Source organism: Empidonax traillii, unplaced genomic scaffold (assembly GCF_003031625.1).
Source record: "Empidonax traillii isolate 1590-97213 ecotype Southwest subspecies unplaced genomic scaffold, ASM303162v1 scaffold336:size770142, whole genome shotgun sequence".
Classification (NCBI taxonomy): domain Eukaryota; kingdom Metazoa; phylum Chordata; class Aves; order Passeriformes; family Tyrannidae; genus Empidonax; species Empidonax traillii.
The window spans coordinates 91,200-112,067 of record NW_020955529.1 but is presented as its reverse complement, the minus strand read 5'-3'; the positions used below and the strand labels follow the sequence as shown (position 1 = coordinate 112,067).

Genomic DNA, 20,868 nt, shown 5'->3' with positions numbered 1-20,868 from the left:
GATTTCATGAGTCCCATTCTGCCCTTGCTTTTGGCAGAGAAGAGCCACCAGTACCACAGGGACATTGCAGCAAGACTGAAGGTACAGACACATGAACACATGATTTTATTTCTTCCAGGACTTCTTCAGACCAGTCATGTGATCTTCAGTATTTTCCTGTCTGAGACATTCACTGGCAAGGACTGGTCAGAAGGAACACTAAAATGAAATGTTATGCAAAGTCAGGTAGATGTGGGCTAATGCTTTGGTTAACTCTTGATAGGAATATATGTATGTCTAAGCTTCCTTAGCCTTGAATAAAACATTTCCCTTTTAATTAAAAAAAAACAAAGACTATTCTTCATTCTTGAGAGTCATGCCACATAGTACTATGGTCCCATGGCAGTATTCAACTTTGTCCTAAAATGCTGAGAAAATGAAAGCATATCTTATGATAAACAGAATTGAAACACATTGTTTCACTGAAACTGTCCCTGGAAAACTTTCATTCTTCCTCCATTTTCATGGATCCATCCAATGAGCTGTGTAAACTGCGTAAACACGCCTGTTGTATGGGGCTAGAAAGAAAAAGGCTGACCTAAAGAGAAGGAGTACACTGAGTGGGTTCTGAGGAGAAAGTAGGAAGTGTGAGCATATTTTTCAAAGCTCAAGGGCCTGAATGGAAGAAATATTAGCAGTGCTGTCATAAACAATAGAGAAATAGAAAGGGGAGGAAAAAAAATCCAGAAGTTCTTCTGATTCGTACGTTTGTAGAAAAAGAGAAAGGCTGAGATAATTTATTGTTTAAAAACAGAGAGGTCACTGGAAATGAGATTTGACTTACAAATTACTACCACAAAGAGAAAATAAACTAGATCATTTGATACAATATCCTCCTCACCAAGTTGATCAGATCTTCCTGAATGTCTCGCAGCTTCCCTTTAACACGCACATTGGCATTTTCAACCTTTTGTAACTTCTCATTGAGCTGATCAATCATCACAAGAAGTTTTTCGTGTGACAGCTCCAGCTCTTTCATCCTGTGATGGTGAAAATGAAGATTTTTGCTAAGTAAATTCCACAGTACACTTTCAGATAGATAAGCAGTCATCAGTAATGCATACATTTATCTTTATTTTTCCATTTGTCTCCCAAAAATAAGATAGTAACAAATTGTGGATCACTAGTTACATTTCATTATTTACAAGCCTGAGGTCTGGACAACACACTGGAGAGTCTCAAAACTGTTAAAGACAACACCTATGTTCAGTCCCTCTCTGCTGGCTTAATATGAAAACCCCCAGCAAACACCTTTACAAGACTTTTGTTCAATGAAGCTTGGCACTCTATATGAATGAACAACTTAGCATAAAGGCAACCACAACACTTCGGTCTCTGCATGTATCTGATCAGAGGATTTTGCTAGGCTCACAGTTAGCAAGTTCAAATTATATGATGGAAGTAAATGGTTCCCATCAAAATTAATGTTACAGGTAACCTAGAAGTACCTGTGTTTTAAGGACTGAAATGATAACATCTTGTAACATAACTTCAGTGGGTACTGAAACCTATAACTGTCCACAAGGCTGGATTTTGAGAAAATACAGGCTTTGCTTTGCCTGTTTCTATTTAAAAGGTAGTGTAAGATGACATAGTGTGATATGATAGGGTTTCTCTACATAGGAGGAATAATCTAAAATAATCTTACGAGAGCAAGCTTCATGTTTTCCTTATGACTTTCCTTCCCTTTTCAGCCTATATATCAAAATTTTCTCAATGCTTTAAACATCTGTGAATTCCAAAATAACCCTTACTCGTTAAGGGAAAAGTTTAGAAGTCTTTCATCTCATGAGACAGGTACTAGAGCTGCCTCTTCTCTCATCTCAGACAGGCAAATAATTACCCCCAGTGCCTCTCAGGACCCTGCTACATCTTCCTTGAATTTCTTCATTCAACTTTTTACAGTCCTTCAATGAGTCCTTCAACAAACCTTCAATGAGCTCCCCTGCTCATTTCTAACTTATAGTTTTGACTTACTTCCCCCACCCTGCCAAAATTTCCTGCTACCTACATCCCCACAACATTACCTTCACTCAAAAATCTCACATAAAAAAAGTATTTCTGAAGAAGCAGGATCAAGACAGAAAACACATAATTAAATAAGTGCTCATTTGTGTTTCAAATAAACCAGACGAGGTCCTCCCCTCTGCAGGCACTGCATCATCTAACACTGGTATCAAAGGAAAGAGGGCCACATCAGCCCAGAACTCTGCCTTGGCTGAGTTCTGCTTCTCTTCTGTTCTTTCCAATGTTTCTGCCTTCTACATCATTCCTCATCTCATCTGTCTGTGCTTCAGCCACAAGAACTCCAGGCATAGGATTCCTTTTCTTTCTACTGGTTACCCAAGGTCCCTGAAAATGGGCTTTCAGTCACGTTTCAGCTGCTCATTTGCTCTGCTTGAATTGTTGTCTCACACTGTCTTTGTTTTGGTTTGAAATAAAGTTGTCTCTATCTTCTCCTCCCCAGTACCTTTGCTACAATAGAATTATTCCTATGAAAGTTTTTCAAAAAAGATTCATTATTATTTTAGGAAAAAAGCCCATTATTAAAATATTTCTGGACAAATCCTTGATGAATCAAAGCAATTTAAAAATTATACAAATAATTATTTTAATGCCATTTCTTTTTTTTTTTTTTACTTTTAAAATCTTTGACTTTCTTTAGAACAGCGTGTTTGCTGACTATCAAAGCCCAATTATCCTAGTCAAATGTATAATTAATGAGTAATGGCCCCTTTATCTACTTTAATGATTAGCATTAACATACTAAACTAGATGAAGCTTTCTGAAGCAAGGAACTTTTTTTAAAACACAAAATTCCAAATTAACTCCTATTTTAATAGGAAAGGGATAAACTTTACAAACAGAATTTACACCTTATGAATATTTAAGAATGCAGTATCCTGAGAAAGGTGTGTGGTTATTTGTAACAACATTTAAGACCATGCTGAAAACCTTATTTAAACAATTCTTAAAAAAATGAATAATGCACTTCTATTCTGACAGCTACACAAAACGCTTATACATGCATCTTCTCAGGCACTCTAAAATCACATCAAGTCTATGTTTTTGCTGGTTTTGCATTATCATTTGATAGCCAGTACTTAGGGAAAAAGGGAAGAGTACATTTGTTACCTCACAATAAATATTAATGCAAAACCCCCTTTTATTTACCTATGTCTTAGGATAGAATCTGACTCCACGTAGTCCTCTAGAACACCTTTCAGGCTTTGCTCTGACTTTTCCAGCTCCTTTATCCTAAGATTCAGGTTCTCTTCTCCAGCACTGTTTACTTTTCCCTCAGGTGTGCTTGCATCTAGTAATTCCTGGAAAATCCAGGAAGTAGCAATTTTAACACTGAAATTCAGGATATCAAATCTTTCATTGCTGGGCATTTTAATAGAGTAACAAAATTCTTGCTCTTTTCCAGACGAAGGATCCATGATGAAAAAAAAAAACTCCCAAGTTATTAGGTTCACAACATACTGCACTCTAAGCATGCAGTAACAGAGTCTAAGCCTCTGATGATCAAATGAACAGTCCTTCTTGATTCTGAACACATTTATTATTTACGAGAAAGTCTCATTTCATTAGCCCTATTAGCATGTATGAAAGGAGTTGCTGTTTATGAGATCCCCCATAAAAGATTCAGTTGGACTAATTAATAAAGGAATTAGGCATCAAAGTTTTGAAAAGAGAATAATTTTTTACTAAACAGGAAGTTCATAAAACCGAGTCTGTTTATTTTGGATAAATGCCTTATATTATTATTGTTTCCAGACAGGAGATTAAAAAGGTATATTTCCTATTCAAAAGGCATTCCATGACTACTTCAGAGAAAACGTTCAGTACATTTAACTGGTATTTGGAGTTCTCCATGCAGTATTTTACTTACATCTACTTCACTTCTGAGAGGTTATGAAACCATGCCTAAAAGGAATGTTCAAATTGGGCCTGAGAAGGTAAGCTAAGTTCGGTCCTTTTCTTTTGCCTCTTTTAGCCATAGATCTAAAAATTCTTCAGCCTGAGTTCACCTTTATTTACAGAAACTCGTTTCAGTAAGTATAGTCTTATAACTGTGTCCTGGTTTCAGCTGGGACAGTTAATTTTCTTCTTAGTAGCTGGTATAGTGCTGTATTTTGGATTTAGTACAAGAATAATGTTGATAACAAAGCGATATTTTGGCTGTTGCTGAGTAGTGTTTACCCTGCATCAAGGACTTTTCAGTGTCTCATGCTCTGCCAGTGAGGAGCTGCACAAGAAGCTGCGAGGGATCATGGCTGTGACAGCTGATCCAAACTGTCCAAAGGATATTCCACACCTTAGAAACTGTACAGTGCAGCACACTTGTTTCTCTTGGGTCCTGTTACTTTCTCTCCATCTCCTTACAATTACTATTATTATTTTCATTATCACTACTGCTACTACTATTTTAGCGTATTTATATTAGCATATTTATATTAACATTAGTATACTATTATAGCAATATTTTGTTTCAATTATGAAACTGTTTATATCTCAACCCAGGAGGTTTACCTTTTCTTTCTCTTTCTCCTCCCCATCAGTGGGAGTGAGTGAGAGGCTCCATGGTCCTTACTTGTCGGCTGGGTTAAACCACAACCAACTGGCATCTGTGAATTGCCTTTGATTTTGCTACATTTGTATTGATTTGGAATTGGACCTGCAATTGGAATTGAACCACGGAGTTTGGATTTATTCTCCAGGAAATAATGCAAGTAATTTTTTTTTTTTGGGGGGGTAGATAAAAGCAGAATATACAGTGCAAAGAAGAAGATACAAGTAACATTTTTGACATTGAGGAGCAGAAAACTGCACAAAATGAGTGCAAAAGACTGAACAAACAGTTCTTCTCTTATCACCCCATGTTTTCTTATGTGCTATCCACACATAGGGCCAGTTACACCACATTTTCCTATTTTGGTCAATTTTATCAACTCACTGGCCTTATCCAAAAAAGGACCTGGAACTTAAATGATTCAGCTACTCCTTGGGTCCCGTGTGAAGTCATGATGCTTAAAGGCTTCAAGTGAGGAAAGACATCAAAGAATAAATCCATGTGGACAACAAAGTTCAAACTACTTTGTGACCTCTAGACCTATGAAGGCCAGTCCCTTCTCAGAGACCTGCTAACATAATCATGGCTCTCCCCTGGCCTGTATAATTTCCCAAGTAGAATGGTATCTTCAATTTAGAGTTCCCTGAGACATTAATATTTTGTCTGTATTCATTATTTGACAATGGTCATCCCTGAACAGCACTCCAAAAGGTAGTTATAATAATACCAAAAGGTAGTTATAATAATAGTGGACATTGTTAGTCTTCTCATTAACAATTTACAATGGAAGCCAAATTAATGTAATTTTCATCTGTGCCCCAGCCTAACAATCAACTCATAAGCTTTAAAAAGAAAAATTCTTAGCAGTATATTTTGTGGAAAGTAACCAGCAGATAAAAGCAGGGAGGATGGAGGCAGGAATAAAAAACTGGCAAAATCATTACAACCCTGACTTCTACTCTCCTATTTCTAGTACATGTTCTTGTTTATAGGTGGTCTTTTATTCACTCATATAATGAAAGTTAATACAACAGTTTCTAAAGCTGATCTCACAACGTTAGGCTCTATGCTTCTGCTGCTTCACCCTGAAAACTGTTGAGCTCTGCAGCATAAAAACAGGAAAGTTGTTAGAACTGACAGCAACAATGAGAAACCTATAGTTTCTTTCTTCACTTACGCAGCTGGGATTGATGATTTAAAAGCTGTGTCACAGAAAGTGAAAATCGGGCCCATCATCTTGTACAGATTGAGTAATAGAATTATAGAAACATTAAGGCTGGAAAAGACCTCTAAAAGCATCAAGACCAACTATTAATCCAGCACTGCCAAGTCCAGTACTAAACCATGTTCCCAAGTGCCACATCCACATGCTTTGGCACACTTCCAGGGATGGTGATCCCACACTTCCCCTGGACAGCCTATTCCAACTCCTGGCCACCCTGTACCTGTTCCCAGCTCTATAATAAATACCAGTATACAGGGAATAGTAAGACTGTAATGATATACTCTGTTTTCCAAAACTATGAATCCTGCTAGTTCAGCACAGAAAAAAACAGTCATGAATGCAATGGAAAATATCACCCCAATCAGCCAGATTCTTTAACTGATGTCAAAGAAACTGTCACATATAAATTAAAACGTAGCTAATCATATAACAAAATAAGAAAATGAAATTGCTCATACCTTTTCTGTTTTGTAAGAAGATCCTCTCCTTCTGTGCAGTGTGCTTACTGTGGCAGCCACATGCTCTGACAATCCCATGTTTGTGCTTATAGTTTCATATCCAAAGTAGTGATGAGCAAAACTGTGCCTATGAGAAGAGTGTTTCTTTGCCAAGTGAACCACACTTTCTAATTTCTGTTTCTTCATCATCACTGTGTTTGATTATCTCAAGCTCTGGTTATCTCCTGTTGTGGTCCTTTTCTTGAGTGATGCCAGAATTCTGCCTTTTGTAGTGAAGACCTCATTTTTTCATTCTGTCATTACACTGCTAAAAGCCTTAACTAAAACATGAAAAATCTCTATTTGAAAACACATTTTCTAAAAGCTTGTTACTTTTGAAAAACACATTGTAAGCAACACATTCTCTTGGAGGTCAAGATTCTGGACTTCCGCATGATCCTTGTTTCCAAGGTAAATTGTGCTTTCCAGCAGGAAACAGGCTTATTCAGACCCTCACATCAGCCACAGTTTGCTGCATTTGAGTAAATTAATCTTGAGGAGTGTCTCAGCACCTTCTGCAGGTAAACGCTTTTGTCTGGTGATTCTTTGTGGAGGGTACACCTCTGGTCTTCAAAGACTGATAATTATCCGAGAAAACTGGATGCTCCTGAGGCTGATTCCTGCACCTTCAGCAGGGAGAAAATCAGTTGCTGTGACAAAATTCTCCGTCAGCCTTCTTTGTCCTTCCTTAATTGTTCATTGCCTTATGTTATTTTTGTCAATTGTAATTTCTACTTCATGTGTGGTATTATTGTAACCATCTAATTCCACTCTACCTTCATGCTGGAGTTCAGTGTGTCCATGGGAGTAGACTTGTTTCTCTGTGGCTTTCTACACAAATATGATTTTCAAAAAAATGTGAGGAAGGAGAAAGTTATCTTCTAATATTGTGCTCTTAATATTTTCAGCTTGCCTCAACATTTCAGAAATAATTAAAATTATCTATTTCTTCATATTGCCTTTCCAGTTCTGAAACTTCAATTTGCTTTTCCTTCTTTGAAAGAGCAATCTTTATTAATTTTCTAACCATTTCCTCTCTTGAAAAGCTCTTTTCGACTTTCATTATTTCAGTCTCTGTACTTCACCCCAAATTTTTCTTGCAGTTCAGGTGGTCAATGTCTGTGAGTGTTTATCTACCTCTGCCAGTTGAGGTTGTGCCATTTTTGCTTCCTGGTAGCTGATGTCAACATTTTTTTATTTCACCTCAGAGGACGCCACGATTTCCAAATATTTATATTCAACTACGTCTCTGCTTTATCGCATTCAGCAACAGGTCCATTTCTTCAAGCCCCTCTTGTTTCTTGAAGAGATAACTGAGCACAGCACATCACTCATTCTCTTCTCCTGACCTCTCAGGCCACCTTGGAATCTTCCATGTTCTCAGTGCTGTTTTTACAAGTTTGCCTTACTTTACAAGAAACATTCAAAAAATCATGTCTCCCACACAGTTCTTGCCCACTTTAAAGTTCTCTTAGTTCAATCTACCATCTTGCCTTTCGCCAAAACCCTTCCTTTCTCCCTCTGTGGATTTCCAACTTATGAATTTCATATGAATTTTACCACTGCAGGGTCGTAAATCCTTATTTGTTTCCAACTTCGAACAGTCTGCTTCCTGTCAGCTATTTATTATAGACAACTTAATGTCAAACACTTAGCTTTTTTTTATATAGCTATTAAAAAGGAGATCTTGTGTTTCCTGGGTGAAATGCAAACCACATTTGTTGAAAGCATGCAGAATGGAGACAGAAATCTCAGTAGTGTAAGAAAACCATTTGGTAGATAACAGTTCACATAGCAGCCAGTAATTGCACTTGTATTGTTTTATGCTGTTTGGTTGGTGTGAGAGTGTTAATTCTGTTTAGATTTTTTTTTCAGTGTTTATGGTGTGCTGGTCCTTATTTGATTATGAAATCATTCCAGCTTGAAGCTATATCTTTAAAAAAATCTCTAATTTTAAATTCAAATATTTTGCAGCTTCAAGTACTATGCAAACTGCTTTATGAAAAAAATGCACCAATTTAAAGCTGCTTAATAAATATTTTCTGTATTTTTGCAAGTGGACTCAGCTGTTCACTCCATACGTTCTTTTAATAGCCTGTAATTAAAACAAAAACCAAAACAGAAAACAAAAACAACAAAGAAAAGAAGAAGTCTGCTGAGCTTTAGATAAATAACACTACTTTAGAAATAAGTGTTGGCATCCAACCTTAAATTCATTTTATATTACCTTCAAAATAACCAGAACCAAAATTACAATCTGTAAATCACCTGGTTTGCCCTGAAATAGTTAACAGAGTTCAAGAATATGACTATAGCTAAGTATCTTAAAATTGGCTTTGCTGTGTTACATTAATCAGAGGCAGATTCACCTCTGGCAATGAATTAAAGGACATCACCCTCCACGTTAGCACCGCAGTGTGATGTGCACTCCTACAGACGTCAAGAGCAGAGCAGCCATTTGGCTACGTGGTCACTATTCCTGTGTCATTCCCTCAAAATGCTTGCCACTAAGCTTGAGTTGAACTACTTCAATACTTTTAACAGGAAAAATAGCAGGTTATATCAGCACAATGTATTTTCTGGAGGCTAATAATACTTGCACGTTTTTTCAGGTTTTTTTTTTTTTTTTTTTTTTTTTTAATCCAAAGGGGACCCATAATACTATCAGTTATATCAGCATGGAAGACCCCTTGAATGCACAGTATTTCAAAATATTTTAAATGGAATTTAAAAAGTGCTTGTGATTTCACTAAATTTATAGAATGTTTATAAAGTTTCTCTAGACTTGGCCAGTATACTTTCCACAATATTTAAAAGCAAATATAGTCATCCAGATGGTAGCACCTCTTACTAGGACTGGTATAAAAAAGCTGGATGGAACTTCAAAGGTAGTAGTTTGGTGACTCCTTTAACATTACTCTTCCAAACTTCTATGAACCAAAATAGCATCTGTCCTATCTGATCTCCCCAGAACAAAAAAATTCATCTCAAACAATGGAAAGGTGAACCAAAAGGTTTCACCTTTCTTCAAACACCTCTCTATATGCACATGCTCAATTTTTGACAAATCAAGGGAAATTTTAGAAGGAATGTTAAAAATGATGAAAAATATTGCTCAATTTCCACCACTTTTCAACACCCATCTAACTATCAAAAGAAAGCTACTGCACCTGTTACAAAGCAATAGCACCCTTGAATTACGTTCCACCCATCTGTTTCTATCACCATTTCATTGAAAAATAAAAAATCATATGCAGCAACGCACATAATGAAGGTCCAGAGCCAGTTCCAAAGAGCATCAACAGAAAGATGATAACTGAATGTACTGGGACCTGAATAAACCCTCAAAAGGGCCCATGATAATACAGGTCTGATTTTGTAAAAGTGCTGATTTTGACAAAGTGCTTGTGATCTGGGCAGAAGAAAATACTGTTTCAAGCTTAATGTAGGTAAATGTAATAGATTTTTGGAGTAACTATTGTCATCATGCTTCTTCATCATACAGTACTTGATAGCCATTTCAAAGGTGTTGATTAAATGCATGTAAAGAGATTCCATGAGCATAATTCACAACAGATTAAAAAGAAGAAAAAACTTGGAAAAATTGTAAAGGTAAAAGCATTGTATATTATCAAGTTAAAAACAAAACAAAACAAAAAAACAACAACAGCAACAACACAAACACTGTATAATATTCAATAATTTTAAATCACAGCTTAATCCTCTGACAGGTTGTTGAATTACCATCCTTACTGAAAGGCAGTGTGCAACTTGCATTGCTCCAGGGAAGAGGACTGGGACCTATTTTCTAAATTGTATTTCCCTCTTGTTCTCTGTGAAAGGTGAGCACTGCCACTATGGCTCCTCCTACAGCTGAAGGAATTCATTCTGTCCTTTGCATTGAGCTGAAAGGATCAGGACACTGTGGAAAGGACAGCAAGAACCATGGTAGTGTCACAAACGAGAGCCACAGAGGTTTTTTTACCCTCACCCCTTCCATGTTGCACTGGCACACGGGGGGCAGTCACATTGCAACCTTTGCATCGCCTCATAAAAGGGAAAATAGGTCATTATTTCCTGAGTGATTTCATGGCCTGAAGGATCTTGAGGAATTAAAATGAACTCTGTTTTTTTTTTTTTTTTTTTTCCCATGGGTAGTGATGCTCAGAGGACTTTTTAGGAAAAAAGTTGAAAACCAATGTTTTGCTGCTTCTCCATCCAGTGTGATAGAAGGAAGGATCCTACAGTAATACCTGAATTTTGAGACAAAATGTACCTGTGCTGCAGAAATGAAAAGCATCCACTGCAGTTACAGCAGTCAGCATCTTAGAATGCAAAATCATTTCTCATTGAAAACCCATTGGTTTTCTGCAGAAGTCTAGGATGGAAATCATCCAAGTTGGATTTTATAGAGGACTCTTCTTCTCTGTGCAAGCAAAACCAGTATGCCCTTCCCCATGGTTTCAGGGTCTTACAAACAATTCTCAAAACATGGCAAAATCTAAGAGTTAAAAATTGACTATGAAGAAATATAAAGAATACCAACCACACATCTTGGCTCAGTTGTGTCATCAAGGCCACAGAATGAATGCTAGTGAAAAAAACAAAAAAAGGAACAAAAACTATAACATAAGATCAAAAGAAAATGAGGAAAAAAGAAAAGAAAGAAGATGTAAGATATGTAATATGAAATCCAATGACATTACAGCAGTTAGTCTTATATCATTGATTAAGTTGATCCAAAAGAAAGATAAGGTATACCAATCTTACTCTAAAAAGGGTACAAAATTCAGCATTTGAAGGCAGTTTTACAATAAAAGCATCTGTGGCGTATTTAACTTGAGAAATACTAGGTTTGGCTTTGTGCATCACTTAGGGAAGTACCTATAAATAAATACATACATGAAAGCTGTCCTAAACCAAGACTTACCAAGCCCAGGACACAAACTAAGTTCAGCTGAAATGGTAAAGGATCACTTATGAGAAAAGCATGATGTGTTTAAACAGCACTTGTTCCTCATATATCAACTCACAGACTAAAACTGAGGTTTTACATTATTCTTCTGTATGTCCTTTAGAAACAGAACAGTTTGCTGAAGAATCTAAAGGGCAGAAATACTGCCATCCTTGTGTTCTGATTTGACATAAAAGTTGAAGTCATTGTAAATGAAAATAAAAAGTCATACTCATGACACCTTAAGTGGTGCACTGCCCTTAGCTACCCCCAGTGATGAGGCTCAGCTATAAATACTGCTATTCTTTGAGAAGAATAAGACTTCTCTCCACAAGAAATTGTCATGCTCAGTATCAGTAGCATGTAGGTGTCAGTCTGTGCCCTTTGACACATTAAACCTTAAGAAGAACAAGAAATTAAAAGTATATAATTCACTGATTCCCTGGCAACACAATCTTTCTTTGGTCAATCAAATTCAGAATGGGATTTAATCCCGAGGAAAAAAAATAATTCAAATGTAATACAGATAAAAATGAGCACTCCACCCATTCAGAAGTTGAAGGTTAATCGAAAAAGATGAAGCTTTTTTGAGGTCTCTTGCTAATGCAACATTAAGGCAAAGAGGACGTTAATCATTTTAACTCATTACCAGCTTTCTGCTAAGCTTGTGATTAAGCTGTTTCTTTTCTAATGCTTTTTTCCATCCATCCAGCTGGTGAACCAGTAGAGATAATGCTATCTTCCATTTTCAAAATTGTCAGTCTGCCCTAATCCAATACCTAATTTGTAAACTGTACTGGTAATGCCTTAAAGGTTTATATTTGGGCAACAGCAACATCTAGAGATGTTGATGTTTTAAAGTAGGTGGATAAACACTAATATTTGAAATAATTAACATGTAGAAGTATCATCTTTCCCTCAGCATTTGTCTGCTTTGATGAGACATTACTGGCTGCTAGGCAGGAACAGCTTCAGCTATAGAAGTGGCTTGGGGAAGAAAAGGGCAAAGCAGCAAAAGAGCCCTTTTAGGAGTGGATGATTCCTGCGTTTCTCTGCTAGTGGAAGCAGCAGCACCCAAAACAGTTTCTCATGGCTCTTCTCCTGGCTCTTCCACAAACCCAGTCGGATATCACGGTTTAAAAAGTGTAGGACAAGGTACAGCAGAGGGGAGACAACTAATGTGGGAGCATAAGGGGCCAAGGAAGATGCTGAGGGAATTGGAGTAATTGCTAGAAGTGCAATAACCCCAGAGGGTGACACTGGGAGGACAAATGATGGGACACTTGGACTAGTGAAGGGTGAGGAGGAAACCTTTCAACATCTGGTGAGCTGGTCCCCAAAGACTCTCTCAGTTCTCCAAGACCCATCGACCTCTTTCAACTCTCAGCTTTCACCCCTTTCTCATCCCAAAAGAAAAAAAAGTACTGAAAACTCCACTATCTTCTCCATTCAGCCTAGCAGTGGTTTATGTAGGATCAGGTCTCCATAAATGCTGGGGAGAAATAACTTGAGATGATGTAACTCATGCTGGGATCTAGGCACTGATTCAGCAAAAAAGAACAAACTAAAACACTTTCCTGGGGCCTAGAGAAAGACCCATTGCCATCCTATGCCCTGAAGAGCAGCCTAAACTCCACAGACTGGGGAAACTCCTGAGCTCACAGCCCACGAACCTTGTGCCATCCCTTGCTGGGAACCAGGGACACAAATACATTTGCAGTCTCAAGCTTTTATCAGAACTTCTTCAAAAGACAAGAAAATTTGGACCCAGGATAATAATTTGTTTCTATCTTAAAGTAAGAAATATTCTTGATTGTAGACTATGCCAGAGGTACCTTATTAATTTTTTTAAAATTTTCAGTACTTGAAAGTTTGGCAAAGCAATGCTATCCAAAGAACAGGGCTGTGCTAACCATATCTGTCAGAGACAAATCTTTATGTTCTTTCTTGATCTAAACATCAGCAAATTCTCCCTCTGCTAGTCTAATGTCTCCCCAGACCCCTTCCTGTCTTCCTGTAACTGACGGAAAATCTGGATAGGAAATAATTTTGAGCAGATTAGAGAAAGAGCATCATGTCACACAGCAGTGACTTGAACTCAAATTTTATCTTGCTTTAAAATAAATTTCATGATACTAGGTTAAACAGTACTAACATCAATGCGACACAGAATAATAAATTTGTAGAGAAGAAATCCATTGGTACTTCCCAGACATTTATTTACCTTTTCCTCAATTTCTTTGAGTTGCCTTTTTTGAAGCTCTATTTTATCTTCTAGATCTCGAATTCGCTGAAAAAGAAAAAGCAAAATAGACATTATTATATATAATTTGAAAAGCACATGCATCAAAAATATAAGAAATAGGTTAAAAATAAAGAGAAAAATGCCCATTGTCAATCTAACACTATCTATACAGTTATATTAGGCACGTCCTTGGCAGGATTGCCCCGTGTTCCCATGAAATCATGGCATTTCAAGCAAGCTGCACATTCAGAACATCATGTTTACTACCAGAAAGTCTCCTTATCACCGCTGATTAATCATCATTTTAACATATACACACAATTCCAATTAGCATCAAAATTCTTAGAAGTACATTACTTTCTTTGCAACTGCCAGTAGTCTTTTACTTACCTAGACAGTCAGCAGATTACACTATTATGTTTCCTTTTAACTACCTATTTTCTTTTCCTATAAAGCCTAACATGCTGCTGGCATAGTCATGCTGTACCAGAAAAAAAGAACACTCAGATTTTCAGTTCATCACAAAGACACCATTCAAAGATTCAGCTCCATCCTATTACCAGTTACCCCCCACGAGAGCCAGAGGGAATGTTTCCTTCAGTGTAGCTCCTCATATTTTTAAGGATTTTTCTTGTTCAGTTTCACAAAGATTCTTCTAAATTATGATTTCTGTTGGGTCCACATATCTTAGTTTCTTTCTATATCACATATCTCCTTGTTTGCTTTATATAAGTTGTGCATTTTTTTTTTTTTAATTTTAGGTGGCTTCTACAATTTAGATGCACTTTATTACACTTTTAGTACATTTTATTTGTTATAGACAAAGTAGATTTATTATTTATTAAAGTAGAAATCTCCTACTAACAGTCACTGGTTATCAAGGAGAAACTTTATACATGCACCTTTTTTTTGGATTTAACTACTCAATCTCAGTCTGGCCTACAGCCAGTAGTTCCTGAATTTGGGAAGACAAATTATCACCTCCTATAATGTGAATGGCAGGGGCCAATAAAATTAATGTAGCTGCCGCTGCACTACTCACAAGTTATTCTATGACTCCCAAATTGATTTGAACAATTAGAATCTCTTTCAAAACAATATCCAGCCATTACTTATAAACCTGTGCATATCACCTGATGTTGGTAGTTGCTTAACTGCATTCAGTTCAAAGACCCCAAATAGTGGCAAATGCCCCACACTCGTGGTAGCCCAGGATAGCTGCAGTAAGGCAGCAGCTGATCCAATGACCAAACTGGTTTAGAGAACCTCAGAGCTTGGCTTGAAAATTGCAAATCTAACCTGGAACTACGCCAAAAATGAGGTAGTTCACACAACTCTGCAGTTCACTTTTCCTAGAGTATACTCCTCCACACAAATATTAAAGAAAGGCCACAAGCAAAAAAGTTTTGTTATTGTTGCTGCTATTTCAAAATGAAAGACTTTGCTTAAATGACCGATTTGAATATTATACAGAGTAAGTGAATCAAAATCTCCACTATATCATACTGCAATGCTCAAAGATTTCCTCAGTAAATGCACAAACCAACACAAACCAGATTACCCTCGTGTGACATAAGTGCATGCAGCTTTGCTGACAGTAACAAATGCCCCAAGCACAGCTGTATTAATTTCACTTTTCCTCTATTAAATTTGAATTGATTTATACTTCATCTACTCCCTGCTCAAGGCAAGCCTATCTCTCAAGTGATCATTTTCATATACAATATGTACCAGGAAGGTTATAATCACTGTAAAAAAACCATGGGATGAGAAGCAGGCAGATGTAATCACCTCTGAGATCTCTAGTTCATCAGGTTAGACTCCTGTTTCTCTCCTAGTCATTTCAGTTATGCTGATTCCTTCTTACAGCCACATCCCAGAGCTGAGTGACAGACTTCAATTCTCTGGGGGTTGTGCTATGCTCTGTGGTAAAATTTGACTGTAGCGAGATAAGTGGCAGGAAGCAATATTTTTAAATACCATTTTCAAGATCTATCATGTGAGATTTTTTTTTCAATAACTGCTGAGAGTTCACCTTCAGAAAAAAAGGAGAAAAAAAAAAACAACCACCAAACATCCGGTGGCTTTCTCACCTCAGGGTTTACAGCAAGGGTTCCTTTATAAAAGAACAAGTTAATTAAGATAAGATGACATTTTTAAGATTTGGGAATTCTGTTAATTAAGTAAAAATTGAGATGTTATTATTCCCTTATGAATATTTAATCTTTTCAAAAGATTACAACTATTCAGCTGTTCTCTACAACTATTCAGAATGGTTCTAAAAAAAGGTCTGAGGCTTCTATTCTCCAATGCCCACACATAACGCATAAAAATAGTTAAATTTTGGGAGATGAAAGCTAGAGAATAGTTTTAAGATGAAGAAATATACGCTTTCCTAGAAATCGGTTTAAATACAAAGACAGCCTACCAATTGACCAGGAAAACTCAAGAGGTTGAATTTCTTAGCAGGGAAAAATCTACAAAATACCCTCAAACCAACTAGATTGATATCAGTAAGGCAGATGGAGCTGGTTTTGGTGGCAGTAGAGTTAATTTTCTTCATAGTGACTAGTATGGGCCTATGTTTTGCATTCGTGCTGAACACAGTGTTGATTACATTGATAGAGATGTTTTTGTTATTGCTGGGCAGGGTTTACACAGCCTTCCTTGCCACACTGGCAAGGAACGTGCATGGGGGTGCATGGGAAGTTGGGAGGAGACACAGCTGGGTCAGGTGACCGAAACTGACCAAAGGGATACTCCAGACCGTCTGACATCATGCTCAGTATATAAACTGGGGGGAAGAAGGAGGAAAGGAGGGATTTTTGGAGTGGTGGCATTTGTCTTCTCAAGTCACTGCTACGTGAGACGAGGCCCTGCTCTCCTGGAGATGGATGAACACCTGCCTGCCCGTGGGAAGTGGTGAATTAATTCCTTGTTCTGTTTTGCTTCTGCATGTGGCTTTTGCTTCTCCTATTAAACTGTCTTTATCTCAACCACAAGTTTTCCAGCTTTTACCCTTTCGATTCTCTCCCTGATGCACTGGTAGGGGAGTGAGTGGGGCATGGCTGCTGGCTGGGGTTAAACCACCACAGTTCTCTTTGATGCCCAGCATTGGGCTTGGGGGGTTCGAGAGATCAATGGATTTGACTGGGATGCACTAGATTGAATTTATTGCTGTTAGTGATGTTTACCTAGTACTCAGCAGGCTCCTGTGTTTGCTATGAGGTTTGCTCCCCTGACTGTGTATTAGAGCTTACTCTCCTTAGTGGCTGCTTTTTGCTTTCTCTGCCTCCTGTAGTGCTATGCTGGTTATCACCTTACTGAATTGTGCCTGGGAACGTTCTGATAACAGCCATGGCCATGGGCCTGGCCTGGCAGGTGGCCAGGGCATTGCTACTGTTTCTGTGCTGCTGGACTGGACACAGTGGATACATAGTCAGTAGGGCAGACATCTGCAGCTATACATGTGTATCTGTAGAGCTGTTCCAGACTTGCTGCCTAAGGATAGTATGCTGAAGGCTGGTGGCTGGTGCTTAAATAGCTTGTATTCCTCTTAAATGAGCAGAAATCACAAGAACAGAATACTTATGCTGCAAATGAGTAAGATTTTACAACTTCTTTACTACAGAAATTAAAAATTCTAACCTAGACAGGTTCTAAAACACAACCTTGGGCTAGAATTTTTCATTGGGTATCGAAGCTTGGGGTTGTTTGCTCCGGGTTGTTTACTTGCTTTCCCCTGGAGGATTATCCAGGAGGATGAAGTGGGTGTAGCTACTCCCATCAATATCCTTTGACTGCTCAGGGACAGCGCTGGAAGATAACCAGCCTAGTTCAGCTATTTATATATCCTGAAAAATCTGATTTAATTCATTTATTTCTATTTAACTGCAGAGATGGCCCTAAAAATATATAAAAGTTTATGCACTATATTGGCTGCATAGAGTATTTAACACATAAAAATAATTATTTCCCCTTATTGTACCTATCTGCATTTACAGCATTATCTTGATTACACATACAGTGATTTCCACAAACATGACTTTAAAAAATACATGTAAGATATATGTAGTAATCGGAGCTGTAACAAAAGAAGTATCTCCTAGAAGTAGCATGAGATGTTTATTAGTCAAAGGTTACATTAAACTACTGAGAAGGATGTTACACAAGAGTTACAGGTCCTAATTAAGACCAAAGGTAGAACTGCTTGAGACTCTGTCCAATAAACAGTCTTCACATCTTTATCTACCGTTCCTTTTATTTACAAGAATTACAAATCAAGTAGCTGTGAACTCTCAGATTTTCAACACTTCATTAGATGCTTTCAGTGAATGCTGATTTATGTTTGCAAAAGCATGACTGTGACAACAAATCACATAGAAGTATTTAATTGTTATAAAAAAATTCTACCTGCTTTCATGCTTCATGAAGTGAATGATTTTCAATTGATGATCTGTAAATTGAGCTTTTCCTTCTATGTCACATAGAGTTACAACAATTGTGAATATAAAAGATGCATTCAGCTCTAGGCTCACAGGAACCTTGCAGTGTAAATCCAGCACCTTTTCAACAGCACAAAAAAAATATTAGGAAGCAACAAAATTGACCTTGTGTTGCTCTCAAAACTTTGATAAGTCTTGGATGAAAAGAAAGCCACAGGTTGTTCTTCTGTTTATTTTCTTTTTTAAAAAGAGAGGGATAGAAGATACGGATAGTGATCACAGTCAAAGCAAGGATTAGGGATGAGTAGAGTGGTGCTCTGCTGGGTTCTAGCAATTCCCGTGTCCCTACAGTTTATAGCTGCCCCTCAGTCACACAAGTGCACCTTTTCAGAACTCGGGATTCATGAGAATAACCCTGTATTGTCAAATCATAGGGCCATACAATGGAATTACTGTAGGCAAACAAAGAACCACAGTCAGGCAAAAACAGGGCAATGGGAATGCAACCACGGAAGCGAGAAGTGCAAACATAAGGTATGGTTTCTTAACACTGTCCACCTCACCCACATTCAGAACCAACCTGCCAAAATAATGAATACTAATTTGTCATTGATTTTATTACAATGGCAGATGAAATCTCATCACAAAACTTCTGGGTGATGGATGGTACATTTGCAAATACTCCCTGTAACTGCCCTTACCCACATGGAGCTTCCCCGAGTTTCAAAAGAGGGTTGGACAAGTGTCCATTTCAGTATGGCAAGCATCTACCAGATAAATAAATCATTCTTCTACTGGCAGTGAAGTTTGCTGCCACCTCTGAGTAAGTGCTCACAAGCAGCCAGAGCACAATAGGGGCTGAGGGCTGTTCCCTGTGCAGAGCTATCAGCAGATGGCTCTGCTGGCCAGGCTATGCTAAACAGCAGCTCCAGGTCTGCCAGGAGAGGGACTCAGCTCAGAGATCCACTTGCATTGCCAGACAGCAACAGAACAAAGATGATAATTTACTTATTACTTAATTGCAATTTGAACAGACTTTTAAGTTTCATTATAAAATTTTTCTCAATTGTAGTTACATACGCACTTATACAAAGGCAAGCTATAACCCTGAAGGACAGCCTAAAAACGGTAAGAGGTAAGAGAGCACATCCAGAAAATTCAGGCAGCTAAAGCACACTTTTCCTTTGGAAGTCTGCAATGCAAAGGCACGAAAAGACTACCCCTAACATGGCACTATATACGACATTACTTTACTGAACAGAATCATAAAAGGGAAGTTTACCATCAGTCAGCCACAGTTGTATAAATTTTACATTCTCTGAATGCAAAGAGATTCTCCAATCTCTAATTCTTGGAGAGATCCCAAACACAAAGGGCAGCCAAGCTGCCCCAAAAGCGAGCAATTAGACTTTTTTCTCAGCAGAAGATTCCTAATGTGCAGCAGATTCCTCCTAAATGCTCATAACCCTCCATTTCCTTTCAGCTCATGATGGAAAGTTCATCTTTCTGGGAAACAGGATACGCTTCTTGAAGTGCAATTATTCACTTAAGCAATTCTCTTTGGTAAACTTGGATGGCAAGTGCTCTCCAGTACTGTCAGGGAAATTAAGACAAGTCAGCTCTTCTTTTCTCAAGTCAGAGGGCTGACACACCAAGACAGGACTAAAAATTCCTACTCTCAGCTGTTCCTAAAGCATGTGAGTCTTTAAGTTTGCATGAGGTATGGCACCTGAACTGGCCTCGATGGGACCAATTCAGGTGTCTCTTCATCTATAGCTCCATTTTCTCGATAGCTGGAAAATTCCCCTATAGATTTTTATTTTCCAAATGCATCCAAACTCAGCAAAAGGCCAGATAACTCTAGATGCAGATTCATTATGTTCATGACTCCCTTGTACAAGGTGCAAATAAAGAGGACAAATTTGGTATCTAAAACTGAACTGAAGGCAAAAGTTCAGTGAAATCATATGAATACATTGCCAGTGGAGAACCAGACAGGTACTGATTTCAAAAGGGAAATTTCTATAATTTTTACATGGTTTGCCTCCTGTAGCTATACCACAACCTCAAGATTGCAAGCCACATGTCTGGGAGACCTGAGGAATTAAAGTTTAGGTGAAAGGTAAGCAACATGATGGTGGATATGTGCCTGGAAATATTAATCTGCTTTCACTAACAGAGAAATTCCAGTAACACAGGCTTAGAAGACTCAGCTTGAAGTTTAGCCAAAATGAAAATATTGCTCCATTAAAAAAAAAAAACAACCACAAAACCAAACCAAACCAAAACAAAACAAAACGAACAAACCCACACAAACACACACACACACACAAAAACCCCCCAAAAAACCAAACCCAAAACAGTTAGTGGCATTCCCACTGAGAACACATGAAGTATGTGTGCCCAGCTCTTGTTATAATAGCAATCTATCTACATTAAGTACCATTGCCATTAATACAGTGCACTGGAATAAATGGAATTCCTTTTGCTGAGCTCAGTCAGCCCTGGGTTGCATTCTCCGAGCTATCATTTTTGTGCTGGAGGCAATATATCAACCCAGCAATGATTTGTCATCATTACAAAGGGAGAAGATTGATCTGAGATGTACTGAAGTAAATCTCAATACTAGCCTCACTACTTTTAAATTCTAGGTCCAGATTTCCTCTACCGGGCAACCAAAATGTGCACAATTTCTTTTTTGGTTAAGCTTATCTTTTCATGCTACCACAAATTCTGATGAGAAATGGACTGTCACTCTACAATTACATTGTGCCTTATGGACATTTTGGGGGTTTTTTGACCCAATCTTCCAGCTGGTTTTTTTTAATAGCAAACATAGACTCTAGGAATTTCTGTTTTCTGTTTATTGAACAGTGATGCAGGCTAG

At 37.8% G+C, this 20,868-nt stretch overlaps 2 protein-coding genes across 8 annotated transcripts in view; both read right to left on the bottom strand.

Annotated features, from left to right (window-relative positions):
* CUNH4orf50 (chromosome unknown C4orf50 homolog) overlaps nt 1–6,520 on the bottom strand; it is an 85,792-nt gene extending 79,272 nt beyond the window's left edge. Inside the window, exons 1-3 of the mRNA XM_027891980.1 lie at nt 6,299–6,520; nt 3,214–3,365; nt 881–1,019 (exon numbers count right to left, since the gene is read on the bottom strand). Coding sequence (XP_027747781.1) covers nt 881–1,019; nt 3,214–3,365; nt 6,299–6,487 — 480 coding nt within the window. The 5' untranslated portion in view covers nt 6,488–6,520. The remainder of the gene's footprint in view (nt 1–880; nt 1,020–3,213; nt 3,366–6,298) is intronic.
* Nucleotides 6,521–8,288: 1,768 nt separating this feature from the next.
* The window catches only part of JAKMIP1 (janus kinase and microtubule interacting protein 1), a 101,936-nt gene continuing 89,356 nt past the window's right edge, over nt 8,289–20,868 (bottom strand). For 3 of the 7 annotated variants that reach the window (XM_027891983.1, XM_027891986.1, XM_027891985.1), the window contains 3 exons: nt 13,516–13,581; nt 10,884–10,928; nt 8,289–8,432 (listed from right to left, as the gene is read on the bottom strand). In XM_027891983.1, the coding sequence (XP_027747784.1) occupies nt 8,400–8,432; nt 10,884–10,928; nt 13,516–13,581 (144 nt within the window). In that variant the 3' untranslated portion in view covers nt 8,289–8,399. Of the gene's footprint in view, nt 8,433–10,883; nt 10,960–13,515; nt 13,582–20,868 lie in introns of all 7 variants that reach the window. The other 4 variants (XM_027891984.1, XM_027891988.1, XM_027891981.1 and 1 more) reach the window with 2 other exon arrangements.